This window comes from Bactrocera dorsalis, chromosome 2 (assembly GCF_023373825.1).
Source record: "Bactrocera dorsalis isolate Fly_Bdor chromosome 2, ASM2337382v1, whole genome shotgun sequence".
In the NCBI taxonomy this organism is placed as follows: domain Eukaryota; kingdom Metazoa; phylum Arthropoda; class Insecta; order Diptera; family Tephritidae; genus Bactrocera; species Bactrocera dorsalis.
The window spans coordinates 6,648,693-6,674,327 of record NC_064304.1 but is presented as its reverse complement, the minus strand read 5'-3'; the positions used below and the strand labels follow the sequence as shown (position 1 = coordinate 6,674,327).

At 37.7% G+C, this 25,635-nt stretch overlaps 2 protein-coding genes across 7 annotated transcripts in view; one reads left to right on the top strand and one right to left on the bottom strand.

Moving 5' to 3' along the window:
* Window positions 1–20,932, bottom strand: part of LOC105227524 (DNA-binding protein RFX2) — a 38,098-nt gene extending 17,166 nt beyond the window's left edge. Inside the window, exons 1-4 of the mRNA XM_049447526.1 lie at window positions 20,733–20,932; window positions 20,439–20,649; window positions 8,354–8,931; window positions 8,000–8,234 (exon numbers count right to left, since the gene is read on the bottom strand). Coding sequence (XP_049303483.1) covers window positions 8,000–8,234; window positions 8,354–8,641 — 523 coding nt within the window. The 5' untranslated portion in view covers window positions 8,642–8,931; window positions 20,439–20,649; window positions 20,733–20,932. The remainder of the gene's footprint in view (window positions 1–7,999; window positions 8,235–8,353; window positions 8,932–20,438; window positions 20,650–20,732) is intronic.
* Window positions 20,933–22,232: 1,300 nt separating this feature from the next.
* LOC105227040 (rho GTPase-activating protein 100F) overlaps window positions 22,233–25,635 on the top strand; it is a 101,011-nt gene continuing 97,608 nt past the window's right edge. For all 6 annotated transcript variants that reach the window (XM_049450389.1, XM_049450393.1, XM_049450388.1 and 3 more), the window contains exon 1: window positions 22,233–24,725. The gene's annotated coding sequence lies outside the window, so the exon portion shown is untranslated. The remainder of the gene's footprint in view (window positions 24,726–25,635) is intronic.

Sequence of the window (25,635 nt, the reverse complement as noted above, 5' to 3'; positions counted from 1 at the left end):
TTATTTATCTTCCGTGTGTTGTTTTTTTGTAAATAAAATTCACTTTTAATTTCTCATTTTTCAAATTTGTTTTCCTTTTTGATGTCGTTCACTCGGAAGAGTTTACACATACTAACATATAAGCATTTATGTACATATATATGTAAGGAAGTAAATATTCGCTTGTATGCACACAGCACCGCACATTCTCTGTTGGTTTGCGGTGTTTATGTGGTCACCTATGTTGTGGTTGAAAAAGAACTTTAAAATGGCGCACACAACTGTTTTAAAGGCAATACGGCTTTCACCTTAATTTAATTGGAATAATCCGTGCGGAATTATTTTTAAATAAATTTAGACAAAAATGTTTTCTAACAATTATAAGTTTATGAGCAATAAAACAACTTTTCAATGACAGGATTTTTTTCAGGTTTAGTTGACACTCGCAAATGTTTGGGTTATATGGCTCTTTAGAAACGCTTTTCTTACTGTAGAATATAATGTAATACTATTTTATCTTTGATAAGATATTAAGGGCAATAAGGGACAAATATTATAAAAAGGCGTCCCTCGATAATAGGGCCAATGGAAAATGACCTAAATCAAGTACAAACACTTCGGTCTCATTGGCTTGAATGGCTGCTTGATGCGATGGACCGGACAAGGACTGAGAAGAGTAGGTCCTTGTGGCATTTACTACAGTTGCTATATAAAGGAGCGAAAATTCATTGCGGAATTCGTGGTGGGTGAGAGATTCCGCCGCTGAGTTTTGGAATTCACCCCGGTGGATGAACGTCTAGCCACAATCCGCATCAAAGCGAAGTTCTTCAACATATAGTAACACTGATTTGGGCCTACGTCCCGATGGAAGATAAGGATGATGTGACCACAGATGTCTTCTATGACTATAACGCCAGGGTGGGCAAAGAAGATATCTTTGGTACAACTCCATGATGAAGCATACCTAAATGGGTTGAGGCTCATCGACTTCGCTGGCGCCAGAAATATGGTTATCAGTAACACTAGATTACAGAATAAGAAAATTCATCAAGCTACTTGGCGGTCTCCGGAAAGCCACCAACCAGCTCGATCATGTTGTAATACACAGAAGACACGCGTCGAGTGTTTTAGACGTGCATACGCTCCGAGGTCCTAACATTGACTCGGACCACTATCTTGTTGCGGGTAAAATACGCACCCGCCTCTATGAAGCAGAAAACGCACGTCAACAAACACAAGGACGGTTCGACGTCGAGAAGCTGGAACAGGAAAATGCAAAAGACAACTGGTACGATGAGGAGTGCCGTGTCGCAGTGGAGAGAAAACAGACTGTCGGATAGATACCGAGAGCCGAAGAGGGAAGCGAAACGTATTTGGAGACAAAAAAAGAGAGGCCGAAAGCGGTTTATAATATGGCTTATGGCGAAAAAGTTCAAGTTTTCACAGACGGCAATCAATAACATTAGATCTTCTCTACTATAAAGTTTTTAACTATAGTTTTAGGATATAGGGATGCTGAAAAGGTCTTACTTTTTATAACTAACAGTAAAAATACACTCAAAATTATTTATGATCCGAACTGGTTCTTTTCCTATCAGTGCTTCAAAATCGCCGTATTGGCATCAGAAAGATAGCAGAAGATTTCAACATATTTTTCGTATCGATTCAACTTTGGTTAAAGTTTTTGATATGTCAATGTTAGACCCATATTAAAAGTTTACGTGCGCAACCTATATGAACTTGTCCGGGTCAAATATGATCTTAAGTGTATATAAGTATAAATTTCACAGCTGTTGGGTAATTGGGTTTTGAGATATAGAATTTTGAGAGGCAGAAATGTTTCAAAGACTTTTTTGCTTCTTTGAGTTCTGCGGACCAAAAAAGTATACGCTGAAACAGTAGACGTGGATAATAGGATATATCGCTCATGAATATTTTAGTCTCCTATATCTTTCACATACTGCGTTTCGCGTATTGTGTGATAATGTACGAAACATGACTTATGCATAAATTTCGAAGGTCAACTTCTTCTTCAAAGCTTCTACACTTATCGTGTTCTCCGGATCTGGCCCCAACGACTTTCCTTTACACAAAAGCATGACCGCTGGAAAGAGATACCAATACGTAGTGCCATTTTGAAGCAAATATGTCTTTTTCTTTTGAAATTACGTCAAAAAGTTGAAAGATTGCTATAATCGATGAATCGCACCAGATTTCAATGTGGAAACATAACAACGGACGAAGACCTAAGCAGTCAATTTCCCTTTGTTTTTTTAGTATATCTTATTTATAGGTCAAATCAAATTAAATAAACAACGAATGTGGGCTTGGTTTTTTACTTAGAAATTTTAAAATTTATCAGAACCTAAGCATATTCTTCGAGCGATATTTTAAATCGCGGCTTCTGTGGGTTGAGTTGTTAGGAGAAAACGGAAAAAGGACAGAAATTTTTACTAAAAGCTCGATTGATACAAGGTAATGAACCTCAACCCCTTCTAAAAATTTAAAATTCTTCAGCCTCCGAGCAAAGAAGAATTGGCAGTTAATAAAAAATTATGCAACAAAAAAGTGAGTATTTCATTGTTATATTTAAACCGAACAAGTGTACCTCGCTATAATAGATACAACAAATTGATAAGCAACTGCAGCCATTGAAGTACTCTTATCGAACAATCGTTTATGAAAGCAAAGACTTGACCAACGAAAGGTCGTGCTGCCATATTTCACTCGGGTGAGTTATTATCAAGATATCATAGACACACCATATATACACAGATATTTCCTGCACAAATCTATTTTTGAAATGCAGCAATGCGCAGTTAGGCGAGGGAATAGAAGAAGAGGTGAAAAGATAGATAATTTTCTACGATTTCTTATTGTCCTGCGAATTCGAGTGAGATTTCCGATGTTGTTTGTGTAGTAGCGGCAAGGGGTGAGCCATACAATATGAAAATATGTTTTCAAAGCAGGCGAATGAAAAAATTGTGTATTTTATGTGTTGATAATAATAAATATTTACAGGAGGGCGCACAATGTCACATCCGATGTTATCTAAATCAATTGATGTTTGGGCGAACAATTAAATGAAACCAAACATGTGTAATGCTTGATCGCTTTCACAACAACTTAACTACACACTTATGTTAGATATCTAAGTACTGTTATACATATCCATTTGTTGTTATATGCTACATTGACGGCATATGAAATAGGTGAAGAACGCACGTGCTCGTCTCATTTCGCGTAAGCTCGAAGAGATTTGGCGGTGTTTATGTGCATAAAACACTCATCCCATATTAAAACGAGCACAAAGGTGTAATCTGCTTTTAATAGCAGGTTTTTGCTACAATATACTCTTTTTTGTGTATTCTTGTTGAGTATTACAAGCAGTTAGATTAAATTTTAAGCTTTTCTGCATTAATGATTTAATGACTCGTAGCCCAATTTAATCAGGCCGTGCAGATTCAGCTGTGGCTACAGTATGCAACATAGTAATCGCTAATATACTCGTAACAGTAACATATAGTATTGGCAACAATAGTTAGGGTAGTGACAGGCACAGTGTCATAAAATAAGATAAATATGTAGTAAAAATTAGTAATTCAGCAAAAAAAGAAATGGGATTTTGTGAAATAAATAATGGGTAACTAAATTAAAACTCAACTGTTCTTGAATAATTTTTAGTAAAGGGTGATCCATTTCGAGGTTTCTTACTTTTTTTAAGAAAAAACATTTAAATTAAATGGGGAATGTTTATTATCATTCGAAAGAACGTCCTTTAGCATTTATTTTTTGAAGATTATGTTATGAGTGCCTACGTCTCAGATGGTCCATCCGTTGAGTCCAAATTTCGATGACTCGTTTGAGCTTTTCGACTTGTAATTGGTGATTGCCGCGCGTGATGTTTTGCTGCAAGGGCTGAACCGAAGCGGGATTGTCCGCATAGACTTTATGGTCTAACGTTGTGATATCACACGATCTTGGGGACCAATCGACCGTGAAATTTTCCCCCAACGAAGTGTTCTCTCAATAAATCCATTGATTGATGCGATATGAGTGTAGTGGCGTCGTCTTGTTGAAACCAAATGTCCCCGAGGTTACGATCAGGCATCACAAGTCGGTTATCATGGCGCGACAACGGTCGACATTGACCGTTACGGTCTCAACGGCATCATTTTAGAGGAAATCTGGACCGATGATTCCACCGGCCCACGAACCGTTGTTTTTTCCTGGATAAAATTACAGTTCTTGAATCTCTTCAGATTGCTATTCGTCCCAAATGCGACAATTTTGCTTTTTCACATACCCCTTGAACCAGAAATGGGCCTCATCGCTGAACAAAATTTGGCTCGAAAACGTAAGATTTTTTGGAACTTTTCAAGAACCCATTGAGCGAAGCGATGTCAAGTTGTATTTTGTACGCTTTTAATTTAAAATCTCGACGTAAAATGCGCCAAGTCGTTCCATACGTCGGACCGAGTTGCTGCTAACGGCACCAAATCGACTCTCCACGGTCTTCTATTCGGTCGAATATTATCCAATAATGAATGCTCGGTCTCAAGATGGGTGATAGTGTTGCAAATAATACGCTCAGTAGGCCGACTATATTGACCAAAAGTTGAGCGAAGCGCACGAAAAACATTTTTTACAGAACGTGAGTTTTCGTAATAAAGTTGAACGATTTGTCTTTCCATGATAAAATGCCATACTGAACAAAAATAACATGATAGCGTGGAACGAATGACACTTGATCTGTCAAAAAAGACTATTGAAAACAGTACTTCTACTTGTAACAACCATTATAACCCCAAAAGCATTATGGATATAAAGAAAGAGGACGAATCCTATATAAGGTTTGAAATAGATTGTGTCAAATATGCATTCTCACTGCTGTTTATCATAATAAAATTTATTAAATTTTTTATAAAAACAGTCCACTGTCCTACTGTTGTTTGCTGTCAACAAATCGTCTTTTATTGGACAAAGGTGAAATATTTCCGCTGTTTGTAGGTAAGTTTTAAGCATGAATAACAAAAACAAGAACAACAAATTTAAAGCGCACTGCGCACTGCGGGAGGTTATTAGCGAGTCGACGAAACGCTCACTCGCCGCCTCACTCCGTCAATGAGCGCGTCGAGGGCAGCGCTATCAGTTAACAACTACAATACTTCAAAAAAGTGCGCATAATTTGATGGGGTGGAGATTTGTAATCAAATCAAGTATCATCACTGACAACAATATTGATTGAGAAGTGCCAAACAACACAACAAACATATGTATGTATACATACAAATACACACCAACAGACAGACAGACAACAAAACCTTCAAAAGTGTGCCAACAACAATTATCGTGTTTAAATCGCAAAACCCTTATTAAACAAATCTCTAGCTTGTTCAGCAACATCAGCACAACATTGGGAGGGTGAGGCCGGCCAATTCACCTATTATAATGTACATACACACATACACACTTGTATGTGAATATTAGGCAGAGCGCGTACCTGAAGGCTTTGTGCCACTGATACGAATGAAACCGCTATGTTATGATACAGCCATCATGATACAACGCGCGTTGAGTGCAGCCAGGGACAAAAGCAATGTGGTATTTGGGAAATAAAAATATAATAATTACACGCTGGCGGAAACCTGCGAACCGCCGTTGTGTACGTATGTGTGTAGAGCCCACTGCATCACTATCGACTGGGTGTCATAACAAATAGAGTGTAACCCTTCACGGCGCAGCATGGGCATGGCGCTGCGGTGCAAAATGAGATACATTTGTGTCATTCTACACCGCTCGACTGTGTTGTTGCCACACGTGCGCCGTGTACGTTTTTGCAGCCTGCAGCGCGATTGTTGCAGGTAAGATTCATTACAAATTAAGTCCTTTTAATTGTGATATCAACAATGAGCCGAAACCGAACTGACAATCACACGAACACATATCAACATTTGTAAGTAGATACAAACAACCGTATAACGGATGAAGCGAAGCGGGAGATACGGCGGCTGCTGGCAAACGCGTTTGGCAACTGCAAGTGTATTCCAGATCAAAGTTACTGGTCGGATTAATTAATGCTTCACTGGTAATTGTTTGTTTAACTTTTCGCTGGTTCTAAGACCGGTGCTATATAACAGTTAGTGGGCTACTGCAGCTGGGCTCATTAGTAGCATAGATAGAGTATTACCAAGTGTATCTTAAAATGCTTGAATAATTGCTTGAAAATTATAGATTACACACTAAGCTTCGGAAAATTAATAAGTAGCGGAAAAAATTAAAGCCACTCAAAAGCTTCATACCGAATCTGTGTTTCTACTAATTGTTGGAGAATATAAAAAGTGAAAACGTTTACAAATCTTTCAACTTTATTACGAAAATTCACGTTCTGTAAAGAATGTGTTTCGCGCGCTTCGCATCCATCTTGAGACCCAGCATTAATTATTGGATAATATTTGATCGAATAGACCACGTCCAGCACGCAGTGAGGAAAATATAGCAGCCGTAGGTGAGTGTAAACAAAAAGACCGTGAAGAGTCGATTCGGCGCCGTTCGTAGCAACTCGGACTGACGTATGGAACGACTTGGTGCATTTTACGTCGAGATTTTAAATTGAAAGCATACAAAATACAGCTTGTGCAAGAAATGAAGCCGTTCGACCTTCCTAAGAGAAATCGCTTTGCTCTATGGGCTCTTGAAAAGTTCCAAGGAGATCCGACGTTTTCGAGCCGACGTTTTATTCAGCGATAGCGATGAGACCCCTGGGACATCTGGGACGAAACGCAACCCATTCATCAAGAAAATACAATGTTTTGGTGTGGTTTGTGGGCCGGTGGAATCACCGATCCATATTTCTGAACTGATCTCGGCGACATTTGGTGTCAATAAGACGGCGCCACTTCCCATATATCGCATCACTTGAATGGGTTTATTGAGAGAACCCTTCGGTGAGCAGATAATTTCACTTTTTGGGCCGGTCGATTGGCGGCCAAGGTCGTGTGATATCACACTCTTAAATTTCTTCCTTCCGGACAATCCCACTTCGATTTAAGCCTTGGAGCAAAATACTAGTTACTAGTCAAAATGTTCAAACGAGTCATCGAAAATTGGACTAAACGGATGGACCATCTGAGACGTAGCCGTCTCACAAATACAACAATAACAGGATTATAATTTTTTTTTTTGTATTTTCTATTTACCCCGTTTACATTGGACAAATAAGTGTTATTGAAGGAGAATTTTAATAAATATGCAGCTAAAACAAAATAATCAATACAAGCAAGTGCTACTTCGGTATTTCGGACTGAGTAGTCAATTGAGAAGTAAAGTCTCCTCTCGACGAACAAAAACCAAACTCTCCAAGATCACTCATCATCCCCGTCCTGCTGTATGGTGCAGAGGCATGGATAATGGTGAGTCGACGAAACGAGTTATCGAGAGAAAGATTCTGCGAAAGTATTACGGTCCTTTGTGCATTGGCAACGGCGAATATCGCAGTCGATGGAACGGTGACTGTACGAGATATACGACGACATTGTCATAGTTCAACGAATTAAAAGGCAGCGGCTACGCTGGCTAGGTCATGACGTCCGAATGGATGAAAACACTCCAGCTCTGAGAATATTGGACGCAGTTTTCGGGAAGCAGAGGAAGACATCCACTCCATTGGAAAGACCAGGCGGAGAAGGACCTGGCTACATTTGGAATCTCCAAGCGACGCCAAGCAGCGAATAGGGAGAAAAGCTGGCGTGCTGTTGTAAACATGGCTATAACCACGTAAGCGGAGTCTACGCCAATAAAAACGAAGATTCTAGTGCAAAAATTAGACAAAAATCTTCTCTAAACTACAATACCACCAAAGTTTTCTGCCACATACAATCTAAAAACGTTATTCATATTTTTTAAAACTAAAATGCCTGAGTAACCCCCCTTCTGTATAACATTTTCAATATATCACGAACTGATTCATAGTTACTGTAATAAAGGTAGCTGAGTTAACATTTCAGATTGATTGACTCACCTGTAACGGTAATGTATTGTGGTGTGCCCTCGTCACCGTCCGCTGTCTGCGCCTGCACTAGCGTCACTTGCCCGTTGGCCACATGTTGCGACAAGTCAGCGTTATCTTTAATTGCACTTAAATCTGACATATTGACATGTGTCTCACTGCCAGTGGAATCGGAGGCATCCATCGGCACCACGACGCTGATAAGCGCCACGGCTTCATTCTGTTCATTGCCCACCAGTTTGTTTTGCTGCAACAAATCAAAATGATAACAATTGAAATGACATTTATAGCAACACAAATAGATATGTATGTGTATATATGTCTGTAGCACAAATGAATATGTGGGTAAGGTTTAGGGTTACATACTTGTGTGATGACATCCTCCATATTGGCTGCGGACACAACGTCCACCGTCGTATCGATATATTCAAAGTGCTCGGCATTCGACGAGGATGAGCAAGCATTTGCGATTTCGGTGGCAATCTCCTCATGCTTGATATCCCGTGTTGACAATACATTCACGGTTGCAACATTGACATCGTCCACGGTCGCGTTGACACCGGACGTGGCTGCAGTGGCATCGACCGCGTTTGGCGCCACATTCGCATTCGTTGAGAGTATAAAGTTTCGCTGTGTTGCAAGTCGTGTGGTCATAATAGCTGGTAACAACACGCACTCGTGCTCGGTTTCGATGTTTGTTGCTCTTAGTTTTTTGGTTAATTATTTTCTACTCTTTATTACTATATTCGTATCGTACTATATATATGTATATATAGTGTGTATAAAGTTGTTGTTGTGTGTATATAAATTATTTTAGGTGCTGTGTTTGTTTGAGCGCTATTTTGTGGTTTTGTGCTAAAATACTCTTGACTAGATCTTAGTTTACATAAATGAAGGCAACTCTTTGTTCAAATTATTTGGTAGTTTCTCTTTGAAGATTACATCTGTAATGAAAAAAATATATGCATTTGAGTGGGGCATCATAATAATAAGACACATATGTGAATGTTAAGTAACAAATGAAATTTTGGGTATATAAAATACAAGTTATAACGACAAAAGCGTTATGCGCCTAAAAGCGCGCACACAATTCACACAACCGAGCATTGTGGGTGAGATTTATGCGCTCGTATGTGTGCGTTGGCGGAAGTGCGGGTGTTGCTAATGATGACTTCCAATTGCCGATTCACCTGGGGTGTTGCTATGAAATTAAACTTTTGCAGGTATTTTTTGCTACCTTCGTCTATTCATCTTGGCATTCTGGCATTCTGCTGCGCCCACCCACTCGGTGTGTTCCGGCGTGAAGCACCGTGAAGCCCCGCGTTCCCATGACGCCTGACACCGTCGCTAGGGACGCCGCAAGAACGTCGCGTTGGCTTTTCTGCCAGCGAATCTGTGTAACTCGCACATTTGTCGGTATACGAGAGCACATCAAATGCCGAATTCCACATTTTCAACTTTAATTGAAATACTTTCCGATCGGCGCAGTATGGTACAAAGGTGGCAGCACACACTTTTGTTGTATTATACAACTTGTGGCGTAATTGCATTTTTATTGTACAAATTTGTATAGCACACACACACACGCACAAAGCAGGTGGACGTAGTGTGGGCGCATGAAAGTAACAAAAATCACCAATTTATTTAGAAATTTATTTGCGTCGTAATAATATGCGAAATAATAAGAGTGATGAGACGCTTCCCAAAGTTGGGTTTCGCTTAAGAAAGTCCTAACAGAAGCGTGTCACAAATTGTTTTTTTTTTTCTAAATTTTTTGGTGCGAAACGTAAACAAATTTGCGAATTTTTCTATGAAAATTATGTTAGCATCTAATGCTCAAAACAACTTTTATTTCCGGATATTTTTAAAACCAAAAGTAAAAGTAGTTTCTTCCAAAAATCAATTTCTTTTATTTAATTTTCTCAATGTACATATATTTAAGAATACACACAGCAAATTTCATATCGTTCCGGTGAGTATTTTCGAAGTTATACGCAAATTTGAAAAGGCGTTTCAGAAGGCTTGGAAATGCATTCCAAACGTTTTTCACAAAATGGTGTTTTCAAAGTCGGTGACCAACATTACTCGACAACGGCTAAACCGATTAGTCGCACATTTTAACACGAGCTTTTTAAATATATTTTTTAGTAATTAATATAAACAATTTTTTAATCAATAAATATTTTTTTCTAAACAATTTTAGTTCGAAAATTTGGTAAAAAAAATCCTTTTTTTTTTAAAGATAAATTTTATCTTGCTAATTCCTTCGACTCATTTATTAGATTTAACATTACTTTAACGAAATATTTTTTCTTAATTTCTGAGGATTCAGTTCAGAGATATAGTGACCACCTCAACACGTCTTTTTTGAAAAAAGCTCCCGGAGATCAGCTGTTCCTTTCCAAATAAATACTTTTACTAATAGTCTTAAATTACAGTTAAAAGATACCATAATGTGAGTACTAATTTTTGGATCAATAAATTAAAGTTTTCTCAGAAAAAAATTTGTAAATTTCGTTTTTTTTGCCTTTTAACGGTATACTATATAACTCCTTAAAAACTTTGCAAGCCGACCATCTTTACATCTTTTCTATTCTTTTGATGTTAAGTGACTATGGCGCCAACTGCAATAAATCGACGTTAGGCCCTTAAACCCCAGGCAGTGTAAATCGGTGCTTTATCGTATTCTGTAAAAAATAACAGAAAATAGCGAAAACCTTACAACGGTACATTCTTATCGCATGATTTCTTTAGCGTTCATATATGGATGAGAAACCTAGAAAACAATAAAGTAGGTGAAAGGAAGGTTAATAACAAAAAAATAAGAAGCAATTGTTTTAGGCTGTTGAAGGTGTGCTAACCTGGTGACGCACGGTGTACATAGTTTTTTAAATTTTAAGAACTCTGCATCACAAAAATCAGAATGTTAAGTATTTTTAGTTTAAGATGACTGCAAAATTATGTAGGTTTAAATGTTAGTGATCATAGTGGCTTATTCTCACCCCGCTCTGTGAGATATTGCCATACTTCGATTAGTTCTTGGAGAACGTTCCTTTTTTGTAAAATGTATTGCCAGAAAAGACTGGTTATGATCAAAAACTCAACTAGTATAATTAAAATTATTATATAAGGACTGACATCTAAAGCTTAGTACGCAGCTCTCAAGAAACGTAAAAACTTCATATAAAAAAACGCTTAAGAAACGGTCCAGAAACGTTCCTGCGATAAAGTTACTTGTGCTAGTACGCAGCTCTTAAGAAAGCTAGTACTAATTTTTAATACTTTTTTCAATAAAATGTGAATATGGCAAACCTGGTTTTGCGAAGAAACATCAAATCAACAATTGTTTCTTGCAGGAAATTCGAAGTAATCGTCAAATTCATCCTAAATTAGTTGAAATCATTATTATAAAGTATGTTCCATTTTGAAATGTTGTATAAAACCAACCAATCATCAACAACATTCCTTAAATCTCAATGAAAATATTTGTGTTACCATACACATACATACATACATACGCACAAAGTTTGTTTACTTTGTTTATTCTCTCTTGCTCTTCTTGTGTGGATCATTCACAATGCGTAACCAGCTGTCAAAATTACTTGAGAAATAATGTATTTTTGTTCTTGAGCAATTACTTGAGAGCTGCGTACCAACCTTAAAATGTGAAAATAAAATATTGAATTGCCCGAGCTTTATGAAAATACCAAGAAAGTTGTATTTAGGTTGCGCTAGTAGTGAATGAAGATTATCTCTAACTTTGAAGAAAAACAAAAACAAAATGCTGAGGTAAAGAATTTCAATGTTTCAGAGGCCAATCCAGATGAGAAACTTATCATCATTATTAATATGTTGAAGCTTTAAACTTTAATTTATGTGTAAACTTATGAATAAATATTTTCTTTTGTATAAGGCAAAAAATGCCTTTCAAAAGCTAGCAGTCTAATCTAGAAAAGGCCCTTGTATAAAGCGGCTATTTGAGGTTTTAATCACAGATAAGTTGGTTTTAATGCTTAAATTCCTTGAAAGATGAAAGGCAGTATTCAGTTTTCTTCATTCTTAATGTATTATACATATGTAACTTGATTTTGATCGGTCAGTTTGAATGGCGGATGAAGCCAAGAGTAGAAGTCAAACAAGTAAGGAAAGTTCTTTAAGCGGCATTCGCTTAGGAGTGGCCAGAAACGATTCTTTTACATATGACTCTAGCAGCTCCCTAAATCCAGTCTTCGACCAAGTATCCTATGGGTAGCCAAAAAAAAGACATCCGAAGGTGAAGGTGGGCTAAAGTGAGAAGGCGAAACATCCCTCTCCAGGGTTGTGCGCTGGATTTGGGACTCACCACGTAAAAAACACTACCATTGAAAAGATCAGAACAGCCTCGGACGAGAGACTCTTAACTCGGCTAAAACTTTCTTCGCAGCTGTTAAAGTTGTCTTGGACAGTAGTCTAAGCCAAATTTCCTGAAAAGAAATCTTGTCCAATAAAAAAAAATTCTGAACTTGATTTATATACATAGTTCAGTTTGTAAAGCAGTTAGATTCTTTCGTGGTCCGATAACGGCGATTTCGACAACAACTGAAGACTAGTTGGAATATATACAGGCGGTCAGACAGACAGACATGGCTAAATCGACTCAACTTATCACGCTCGTCATCAGCATTTATATATGTAGTGGCTTAAAATGCAAAATAACGTATCTTAAAAAAACAAAATCGAAAATCGTTGTCATACATATATCATAACCAAAATATTTGGAAGTCGAACAAGTCTTAGTATTTTGTCAATGTCGTTGCAGTCGTAGGTATATCTCCAGTGCTTCCAATCACATTGTGTCATACCGTATAGTGTTGGAAAGGTGAGATTTTAAGCTTCTAAGAAAATTAAATTCGGGAAAATTGAAAAAAAGTTTCAGTTATACAAAAATGAGTGAAAATAATGAAGAAATTCGCTATATTTTGAAATTTTTGTATAAAAAAGGGAAGAATGCCACGCAAGCCACCAATGAAAATTGTGAAGTTTATGGATACGATGCTGTATCAGTTCGTGTAGCACAGCAATTTCGCTTGCTTCCGTTCTGGAAATTTCAAAATTTCGATTTACACTGATGGATTAATGTCTCTAGTGATGGTACGTTATTTTGCATTTTAGGTGACGATATACTTTATAGGATCTCCGACGTTTTTTTGGCTGTTGCAAACTTCGTGGATAATTTTATATAAAATAAAAGCACAATTGGAAACTGTGTGTCTATTCTGCTTTAGAATAGTAAAATTACACTAATTTACAGTCACTTAGCATCCGTGATGCCAGAGGCTGTTTCTTGCTAATAGAATGCTACAACCGAAAATTATAGTAAAGCTTTCCTAACATTTAGGTTTTTTGTATTGAACTCAAATTCGTAATCAGGACGCCTCAAATACTCAACTCCATATCAGTCGCAAAATTTTCCTTCCGATATGTCGAGTAGTGTTATCAATAACTGTTGTGCTGATCCTTAAAATATTTCAAAAACATAAATTTGAACTTTTACTTTCATTTCATTGCTTCAACACAGTTGTACATACTCATATTTTATCTTTAATTGACTTCGCTGGAAACAAAATTTCACAATTTTTCACATACAACGATTTTTTTATTTATTTTTTTTATTTGTTTTATTTAAGTAATTTATAATTTTTCAAGCATATTTGCAAGTAACGCGCGACCACGCATTCACTAAAACAAACGCGCCACAAATACAAGGCAACCGAAGTGAATGAATGTGGGTGGCAACCAGGGACAACGGAAGGATACTTGATTATGCGCTTCTGCCGCTGGCTTCCTCATGATTTGTTTACTGAAGTTTGTTTATAAACAGTAAACGAGTCAGTATAAAATATAACAACAACAACAACGATAGCAATAATAATTTAACGGTACGAAATCACCCTTTTTGTTTGCCCACATACACTTGCTGAGGTGTCGGCGTGTTGGCGGAAGGAAATGCAGCGCAGTAAATAAATCAAATGCAACTATCAGCGGCAATTGACAAAGTGCCAGCGCGTCGGTGCATTGCTTGTGAAAATGGGGAAAAAATTGTTTGCACTCACTCCTACACATACAAACATATCCGTATGTAGGAACTTGAGTAGATATATTTGCACCCAATTAGCTTTTAGTTCGGCCATCAATACAGTTATGCGCGATTGTTGAACGAAATGCTCGAAAGATCGAGAAAAAGTACACTTTGCTTGCAAGAAGCGATTTTCAAACCAATTTTAATTTTTTTTTTTTAAATAAGATTTTCTCACAAATATTTCCTTTAAGACTGTGTGCCTGATTTTATGTTTGTTGGGTAAGTATTTGAATATGATTTTTTATGCGGATTTTATGCGCGTAGGCACGCGATTGACTGGCATTAGACTGGTCGGTTGTTGTTGTTGATGTTGTGGGTGGGGTTTGACAGGCGCGGCACGGTGTAAACGAAGCGCGTAATAAAATGCTGTGGTGAAAATTGGAATTATTGATCAAATAAAGCGCGCTGAAGAAATTGCTTGGCGAATTGAACGCGGGAACTCACTTGGCGCAGGCGAAAATAACACACACCCACACATATGAAGTCGTAAATGACACAAGAAGTATGTAAAATTTGACAGCAAATAAATAGAAAATACCACAGTAACAATATTGGTGAAGAAAACAAAACGCTGCGCGACTACTTGAGATTTCGATTTGGCAGTGAAATGTGCGACGCTTTCGGTGAGCGATTGGCTTTCGCTTCGTTAGAGAGAGTATGTGCAACTGATGCATTTTGAATGAAATTATCACACGGCATAATGCATGTGACCTGCATAAAATGCACTCACACACACACATGATATATGTACATATTAATATGTATATATTAGCATGTGTAAATATGTAGTTGCATGCGCGAGTGCAAGCCTTTGGTGGCAGGACTCTAAATACAAGTGCACGAAAGCGTCGTTGAGCGTTTGCCGTTAACACACACACACACAAACTCTGTCTACATCCCCCCAAATGTTTTCTTATTGGTAATAGCATTATTGCACACACACACATGCACACATACATACGAGTTCGTGTCAGCGCACAATAGCAGCTGCACTTCTAATAGCTCCTGCAGATGTTGTAGTTGCATTCGGGCCAACCTGCTCACTCGATAAGCCGTAGCAAGTAGGTGGCAAGCTACTGCCGACCAATTTACCGATAGTTGCATGCATATTCATGTCTACATACATACATATGCCGATATGTGGACTTCTGAGTTCTAGGTAGCTAGTATGTTATGTATTAGTTGAAAATTGTCGTTGTTGTTGCTGTCAAATAGGGGTAAGAGAATGTAGTTAAAAAAACTAGTGGCAACGCATATGGCCAATGAAAAAATACTCGATAGTCCTATGCCCTCATCTGAATATTGAGGGAAAACCAAAAAAAAAAAGCAATAAAAAAAACAACTAAAACAGAACGTACTGCAAGGCTAATAAACCCCAAAAGTTCACTTTATTTACTTAATGTACAGTCGACAGCGAAATTTCCTTTCAGTTACACCAGAATTTCCGGTAACTCACCATACTGCGATTAATAAAAATAATTTCTTTCAGCTACTTATTTTTCTTCAATGGGTTTGCCACAGAGGCGGACGTAAAATAATGAGTTCATCAAAAAGAGTAACGGTTATGGCGTTGTTTTTGGTCAAGTCTTGGTATACGAAATTCGACTTTTCAGCCAACCCAGTAAAGCGAAAACTCACGTTTACAGCACTAAAGAGTTATACCAGTATGTAACGGTAAATCAATGTTGATATATTTTTCGTTGAAAGGGAGAATTACGTTGTTTTTGCACTTCACACACAAGTGTGACAAGACAGCCCCTTCTCCACCTGGTCTTTCAAGGAGTAGAGGTCTTTCTCTTCCTCTGCTTCCGCCAGCGGGTGCTGCGTCGAATACTTTCCAAGCTGGACTGGCTAACACGGACGACATGACCTCGAATATCGAATATCGGCCAGAAGTGTTGGGAAGCAGGGAAGCAGTGTAACCTGTTGCCTAAGTAAGCAACTCCACTTCTATTGGGTGCCAAGACAAAAAGGCATCGAGGGCAATGAAATAGTGGACGAGTTTTCCAAGAATGGTGTACGGCTAAGATGCAAAAACGTGATCAATATTGGGAAAAATATGTATTGTATATACGAGGATGTGGACAGAAGTATGGTAAAGAAAATCATAACCCTAAACCCGATGGAACGAGCTACCTGGGTGCAAAACTGCAAAAGTCATGTCAAAAAAGTAGATTGGAAGTACACGAATTCTATTAGCAATCGATAGAAGAGACCGGAATATCAACTGGTCACTGTCTGGTGCCGACACACGTCCGAAGAATGGGGATGACAAATCGAGAAGACTGCAGGAAATGTTTAGAGCAAGGCTCCAGAGAAACAATGGAGTACTCCTGTCCACTTGTCCCGAATTGGCACGACTTCGCTGTAAGCATCTGGGATCCCCACGGTATGATACACTGGAAGAGATATTGATAGTAAAGCCATAGAGTCTGTTGAAATTCCCGTCAAGTGCAGGCATCCTTAAGGATGATTACTCCTCATGGACCTAATAACGGAACTCCACCTGGAATCGTAAAGGAGCAAAACTGGTCTATGCGTGGCTCATTGGCCTACCAGATTAGCCTAATCTAACCTAACCTAATAGGAAAAGGCGCAAAAAACTTGAAATCGACATATCGAAAACTGTTATTTAGACAGAAAATATGACGACCGTAATATCAATAAATTCCAACAATTCATCATAAAACAAATTAATATATGGTGGCTACACTAAAATACGGGTTTTTTTGCTAAGTCGAATATTTAGAGAGGAAACCCCAATAATTTTGAATAATACAGGCCTTCATAGAAAGTTTTGTCATATATCTAAAAAAATAAATGTTCCAACTGAAGATAAATTCGCGTTTTCTCTTTACTAGTTGCAAAGGTGAAATATTAAGAGTTGGTGTAATAGCTAGTGAGTTTTCGAAATTATAATATCTATGATGAAGATTTGATTTTAAAAGAAAGCTTTTATTCAGTTTCTCAAAAATTGTCAAATTTTTTCAAGGGTGTTTTCCAGCAAACTTCGACTTAAATAACGAGTTTTCGGAAATAACGTTTCATATATTGCCTTCATTCTCCTAACATAACATATACTATATTACAGTTTACGGATAAAATGTTTGCTGGGTTATAGTCAAGGGTTTTTCAAGTCATTTGCACCCATACACGTGAAATGTTTTTCAGACAATAAATTTTTAGCAAAACACAAACAAATTTGGAATAAATTCTTTTTTTTTGCAGTTCTTAAGAATATACAAGTACTCCACCCTGTTTTTCTAGAAAAGAAATAATTATACGGGAAAAAAAATCGCGAAAATGTATGTTACGTCTACTCGTACAAAGTGTCAAATTTAATTACTTTAGCACAGCGAAAACTGTTACTAACTTACGATGTTTCTGAAAAGGTTTGCTTGCATTCCCACCAATTTTACACAAAATTATTTTTGGTTATGTATACGTATGAATACATACATACATAGATATATCTTGAATATAACAAACGCACAACATGACGTTTATTGCTATGGACAGCTATCATTGTGGCGTGTATTGAAATCTGGTATAAAAATGCGAAGCAGCCAAGCGCGAAACGCAAGGATCGCCGCAAAAGGCCAACGCTCGTTCACAACAAATTCGTCAAACTTACAGCGAGGCCGTGTTTTTACACCTGGCACGACACCAGTAACGCACCCTCGCAGTGGCAATGGCGCGATGTGCGTTGGTGCATGCTGCAAGGCACACGCACATTTAATGCGCCGCACCAGCCCAATTCCTAATAGGCGATAGTGGTGGCAAAGGAAAACTCATGCTGTGCAATGTCAAGGTATGTTTCGTCCAACTTTTCTCAAAGCAGCGTTAAAACATTCTCGAATTAAGTTTTTTATACGAGTACTCAGTTTTGAATTGTATGTGGCAGGTGGATATGTATATGGATGTATGTAATATATTATATATCAGTGTGAAAAATATACATTTCATAATACATAAGTACTTATAGTCATAATTAAGTGCCCACACAAAGTAAAACTTTACTAATTGCGAAAAGTTTGAAATTAAACTCAACCGCATTAAAAAAAACGCTTTAATTTAGATATTGCTTCAATAATTTTGTATAACTCACTAAAACCGTTGAGTTCGTTTATTCTTTTTGATTTGGTGAGATAACAGATAAGTTATAATTACTTTTAGCGACGCCAAAAAGAGCTTATCAAAAATGCTCTTTCCCCTGGCAAATACACTCAATGAAGCTCCTCCATTTAGAAGTGAGAGTGTTGAGGGTCTATATTTGAAAGTATCGCATCAAACTTTATGGTTGAGCCTTGACTGAGATAAATGTCTTTTTAATAAATTAATGACATCATTCAAATGGGCTTCACGGCTACTTTTGAAGGAACGGATTCAATGAACCCAATTTTGGAGTACTTTTTTCACAAAATCAAGTCACATGTAATGCACGATCTAAAGCTTGTGGAGAGTGTGGTTTATTGCTAAAGACCAATGACTTCATATAACCCCACAAGAAGTCTAACGGTGTGAAATCGCAATTTCATGAAGGCCATTCAATGTCACAATTTCTTGAAATAATCCAATCTCCAAACTTTTCGGTTCGGTAATTCGGTTGTTGTACGTGCTGTGTGGCACGTATCCCCGGATGATGTCAAAATCAACTTCTTCCATTTGTGGCCATAAAAGTTCATCGATCTATACCGCTTTTCATTGACAGTGACAGTGTCACCAGCTTCATTTCGAAAGAAGTACGGACCGTTGATTCCAGCAGATCAAAAACCACACTAAACTGTCAATTAGGTGAATGTAATGGTTGTTTCTGAATAATTTATGAATAGAATTCGCACCAGAATCGACAGTTTTGTTTATTTACCGCACCACTCAGATGAAAGTGAGCATCATGGAAGAAGATGATTTTCTTAAAAAAATTGTTATCGTTTTTAAGTATGTTCTAAGGCAAAATCAGCAAATTCATGACGTCTACGGTGTTCCAATGGCTTCAGTTCTTGAGTGAGAGTAGCTTTATATGGATGCAAGTCCAAATTCTTTCTCAAAACCCGCTAGGTTGAGATTTGAGACAGCCCCAATTCTTGAGAACGTCTTGGAATCGACAAATTGCGATCTTGAGCAACACTTGCCTGAGCGGCAGCAATATTTTCATTACCTCGAGCAGTTCTTTGTCTTATTGGCACTTGAACTTTATGTAAAGCAAATGTACGCTCGAAATTTTCAACAATTCAACGAGTAGAGAGCACAGGTGGACGGTTATTACCACCATAAAAAAAGCACACGAAAAGTTCCAATTGGAGAACGATTATTTTGATAATAAAATTGTAAATATTACTTAATATAACGATCATATTATTTTGAAATTGACCGATACATTTAGAAATCATCTGCATTAATAAACCCTTTACCGTCAGAGATTCAAATTAACTGGACGGATTCGCTTCGAATCTTCATATATGTATGTATATAATTATAATAGTTAAAAATAGATTTTATATGTCAAACCAATTAGTATGTTCGATATATGTATAAAATCTGTCAATAGACGAATAGAGGCTGAGACGCGAAAATCTACACAGCTTCTGATCAACACAAGAAAGGCGCATGCTGAGATTTTATAAATATTGAATACTTGTATTTTTTCAATGATTCTATTTTGTTTTTATTTTCATCAGGAGAAGAATCCTATTTTGCTTGAAAAAACACATGCCGAACAGTCGAAAAAGCTTATAAACTAATAATGTTGGTATATGATAATTGTAATGTTGCAAAAAATGCTATTAAAACTAATATATAATATCATTTGTTGTATAATATACCTCCTTATTAAGAGAGGAAGTAGGTCTTTCATGGTTTAGGTCAGCCATTTAGCACTATCTTCAGAACAATAACCTTCAAACTCTCTAATTAGGAATTTCACTCCAATGCGTTGAAAAGTACTATTGCCAATTATTGAAAAACTTAAGCGTTGCAAAATGTGATGTTATGATAAAATTATTCAAACTTTTTCCCAATAATTCGTGTGTTCGGATATTTACAAACAAGGATGTGGCACAAAACTTTTTGCGTACTAAACATGAAATGAAAGGAAATAGCATATAAATGAAAATTAATGCGTTTATCTGCCAATTAGTTTCTAAAAATTTTTGATTTCAGATGGCCTGGATACTGTATACTCCAATCATAGCTTCGTATCATAATGATAATGTATGTCAGACTATGACCATAACACTTAATTCCATCTGTTAGCTATATCGACTAAAATGTGTAAAAACTTTTAGACGCTGCTATTTTCACCAAAACGAAACTTTAATTTAATAAACCACTCACCCTGCTAGTTATTATTTTATACACCCGATTTGTCATATGATAACGACATCCTTCGCTGCTACATGTTCAAAGCATCCCAAAGACCATTGAAATATTTTTATGTTTCGAAAATGCTATAAGGCGTAATTTAAGGCCGTGTTGTGCGAAAGTATATGTATGTTCACTTGTAAGAATAATATTTTAATCTGTTGGCCGAAGGCGTGGTGCCGCTCTGCAAGCAATAAATACAATTAACATCAATTGGTCATCAAAAACAATTTAACACTTCATTTGCAATTACAATATGGAACTTACTGCGGTGTGCGGCATCCGTAGAGAAGTCCACAGATTTGGCCAGAATAAATTGAATCCTTTTTGGCGATTACTGCACCGGAAGGAAAATTGAGGCTTCGACTATAATTCTTGTGTTGGTTCAATGTTGTTTTTCTTGTTTCCTTGACAACGCTGCAATAATTTGCGTTTAGCCGAATGCTATTTAAAGTTATTAAAGTTGTTTTTTATTGTCAGCTGACTATCGAAAATTAATTGGAACAAAGTACAGGGTGTAGCAAAAACGCATTTTTTCAAGTATTGAATAAATGAACTCAGGACTCGAATTGAAAAGTGTTTCTAATACAAACAATTTTTAACGACGACAAATATATTTTTTTCTGAAAAATTATGTAATCATAATTATGTCCCATCAATATTGTATTTAAATTTAAGTTTAGAAATTTATATTGTTTAAAGATTGCTATTTTAGCCTAGATGGCGCTTTAAATAGTATGCGTCTTCGCTAAAATTCCTGGTTTTGATAGCAGATGAACCAGTGTTGGGAATTGCAAAAGGACACTCATCTGCTTGAAATCCTTGTTTCTAATCGTATTTTTGGCTTCTTTATGAATTTATTGTATTAAAATCTACGAAAGCCTTTAATTAGATATTTAAGTCAGAGTCCATACGGATGAAGAGGACGAGATTCTGAAAATATTTTATAAGCAAATCAATGTTTTGAGAGTGAAATCAGTGACTATACAATAATTCTTTTGTTCTAAGGTGTGAGTCATCTTCGATCATACCCTTATTCCGCAGAACTAATCGAAATTGGGTATATGGATCATCATATTCGCATGATTCGGAGTACCTTTCTCTAATAATTTGGTTTATTCCAATTGGAAATTATGTATAAATGTTTAGTGTTGTTGCTGTTACATCTATTGCCTCGTTCCGGATATTCCGCTTCATTTTTAATATCCGTAAAAAACAACAAAACTATTTTTGCTGGTTATTAGTAATAGCTTAGGATCGGGTCAAAGAAAGGCTAAAACCCAGAACGTATTTAAAGATCCAACTTGCTCTACGATGGTTTCATCCAGAACGCATTTAAAAGTCCAATTTTAAGATGAGTTCGCAATCAAAAAGCCGGTTTTTATGTGGCAATATCAATTGTATTTGTGATAAAGTGTCCTCGGTTCCTCAACATTTAACATTTCTCAAAAATTTTAAAAATATCAAACTTCTCATGCATGAAAGTCAAAATTCGTGAGATTTTCCAATATGATCTAAATTTCTACATGCAACCCTGACTGCGTGATACCCGTCAAAATTGCTCCCAAAAGTCAATGAAGAGCTTAACTCTCGCATTTACACTTCAACACCATTGCCACCCCCACAACCACTAGCAGCAGCAACTGTCAGCGCCGGCTCTCGCGCTGTCGCGGCCTCTGCACACGCTCGCCACCCACTGCAGGTCGCAGCAGTTTCACCAACGAGAAAATCGTATAGCTCACAGCGTTGCGCGATGATTGCATACTTTTCGGACTCACTTCGAGTTGAGCCGAGTGCGTGTGCGGAGCATTGGTGCAGTGCCGCGCGGACGTCCACTGAAAGCAAATAATTAAAGTGGATAAAAATTCAATAAAAACATAGTTACAACGCTGCACAAGCTTGCAAAAATCAAAGTAAAGGTGGAAATAAGTACGTTGAACACATTTTTTTTTACGTAAAACCAAAGAGCTTACTGGTGCAGTGCCGATTTTTCACCTTTTCCTCGAGCAAAGTTTGTGTACACTACTGGGCGAAAGTGGGGTAGCAGTAGTGCTGAAATAATAAGTGAAAAGTGCGTGTCTAAAGCTATTGAAGACAGTGAGAATTGTGTGGAATAATGCAATTTTTCGTTTGCTGATTTTAATGAACGAATGCAAATGAAAATTTGGGATCGCCGATAACCGCATGAGATGATAAGTATCCTGTGTTCTACATTTAAATTATCCTGAGTGTGTGCCATTTTTTGCTGCGCTCCCAATACGAATGTACAACTCTCGCCTCCCACAGCACTTGACGCTCTGCTGAAACGGACTCTCACGCTGCTGCGGCTGCACTTGGCAAAAGAGATATTTTATTATACTGAAATTAAATCCTGCAAACACGAACGGGAAGTAGGTTGTCCCGTTCGCACAGCGCTGCAATACAAGTGAAATAACTGTGTAGAAAGTGCTGCAGAATTGTAATTAAAACGTTTTTTTTCTAACTTTAATCTAATAGTAAATTACATACTTCAATGCACCGTTAGCAAAGAGCAAAAAGCATTTGCTTATCTAACAAGTAACTTTAATAGTTGTACGCAAGTTTGCCAACGCAGAAATCGCCGAGTCGCTCGCTAAACGGGACATTGCACCGCGTCTCATCGCAACGCAACGCATCGCAGCACTTCGCGTGGCAGCGAACGCGCCGGATTCGTGTTTGTGTGTGTGTGCGCACTTGTATGCAGCAGCAGGCACTTTCGCAGTTCGCAATCGGGGTAAAAGGACCAAATATGAATGCGAAATGCTCTCGCAAGCCATCTCGTGGTCACACAAAACCGTTGTACGAGGCATAAGAAAAAGTCTCGCACTGCCACTCGGACGCATTCCTTCGCTTCACACATAGCAAAATTCACATCAAAATTCAACATTCCCCTCTCCCTGCTTAGTACATCTAAACTAGTACAACAACAAGAAAATCAATTTAGTCAAGCGTTGGGAAAATTTTTTCCAACGCCACAAATTAAATAGCAAATTACGGAAATTCATCGAGGAATTTCGCCTGCGAAAAGTGTGTGCATAGTAAATGTGGAACGCGCGCGTGTGTGTGTACATATGTGTGATTGTGTACTAAGGCTCCCTGAAGGGTCATTATTCAAGTGAAAAAGCATTACGTACAGGTTCTGCTCTGCAAAATCCATTGCGAGGCGAGCAAAGAAAAAGAAGCGAAAAGTGTGTACAATAAATTATAGCACGAAAAAAGAAAAGTGAAGTGATAGTAAGCATTGCAATTATATTGACCACCGAATTACAACGAGATTTTTTTCTACAACCGAAAATACTATTCCACCATCACCGACATCAACGCAGTCACCAACAACAGCAACATCGCTAAACGCCGACGTCCAGGTCATCGTCATAGCTAGCGACATCGTCCAACGGTAGTACTAGTCGTAGTAGTCAAAAGCACAACAAAAACAACAACGCATCGGCTGAAAGTACACGCATCAGTCGGCCAGTGTGCGCCCACCCACAATTGCAGTCGGCGACGACACCACGTTACATACTTATACGCGAAGTAATTTGCCACCGAACGGTTTCGTAGTGACAGCAGCGGCTTTCTGCGCTGCTTTGTATGCCTTTCGGTGTCGCGCGTTGAATTGGATTATTATCCAACGCGCTGTTTTTTTCGATTAAGCATAGGCATCATCATCACCTGCGGCATCGTGCCTAGGCAACGGCGCTCATACTCACATGTCAGCCCGGCCACGGATGCTCTAACGTAATAACGTCTCATAACGTCATCACTTACACACACACACGTACGTATATACGCCATACGCTGGCGTAACCACATACATACATGTACATATGTATGCGTGTGTGCATGTGTGTTTGTAAATAATCGTCGTCGTCATTGTGTCATCGTGCCATCGCAATTGTTGTTGTTGTCATCGTACCCTTTACACTCGCAATCGTGGCCCATTCACTGCCGGAAATGCGTTGCAGCATCAACGGAAATTAAACAAATCATAGCCGAAGTCGAAGTGGAAGTGGAAATCCAAGCTGAAATCATCGCTGGATCCAAGCAGCGGGCGCACAATTACCGCGCTGCATATTTGTAGCGTTCCTCAGCCAGTCAGTCAGTCGGCGCATCGCACATGAGTTCATGAGTTTTTAGTAACGCAGCGGAAGTTTTTTGCGCCGTTCATTGTAATCGTTTTTTTGTTTCATACGATGAGCAAATCGCTCAGCAAGGAATGCCGCTGTTGCATCGAGAGAACAGGTAAAGTAAGCGCGAAAGCGTGGTGAGGGTGTAGGGCATTAGCTATTGCACGCACTCAAGAATTTGAAGTGTTATCAAATTACTTTTGAAATATTTCTTCGCACCTAGAGTAGGCGGGATTCCATTGAGAAGAAAGTATTTGGTTATTAAAAGAAAATATGTGAGCGCACATTTGATAACCTTTACATCGACAATAGCATTAAAGTGTGCCTAGAAAGCATCTCTTTTGGCATCTTATACTATAAGTTTTAGATTTTTCGAAACTATACTAGCTTCAGCTGAAACCAACAATTCAAAATTATATCGTTAGATAAACGCTTTACCAAGCTAAAGGTCAGGCTGTTTTTTTTGTTTTAAATTTTCGCTTTTTGGAACATATTTTGAAGGAAAAAACGCAATGTTTTGTGACAAAACCGATTAATTCGTAGTTGGTTAATAAAAAAAATAACAAAAAATTAAAAAAAATCTCTAGCGTTGCTTCGTAAATTCTGTTCAGAGACAGCGTTCAAAGTTCAAACGATCAGTAATTTTATATTATGAGGTGCAGCGACTTTGAGAACGTTAAATATTGGTAAAATGCTTTAAAGTCTTAAAATTTGTTTAAAGTTTTCATAAGGGGAAATAAAAAAAACTCGAAAATTCGTCAACTTTGTTGTAAGGATTTTAAATTTTGACACGATCGGTAAACAAAAACTAAAACCCCATTCCCTCCTTATATGTATATACCAAGTTTTTTCTGAAAAAAAAATTGTGTCGCCATTTTTCTAGCGAAAAGAAATATTCTTAGGTATCCACCAACTGTTCCCAGAATCCATTATTGGTTGGTTAACCCTTTGCGCTCATCTAAAGTAGGAGAGACTTGCTCAACATATCAAACTCTTACATACGAGGTGTGTTCAAAAAGTATCGC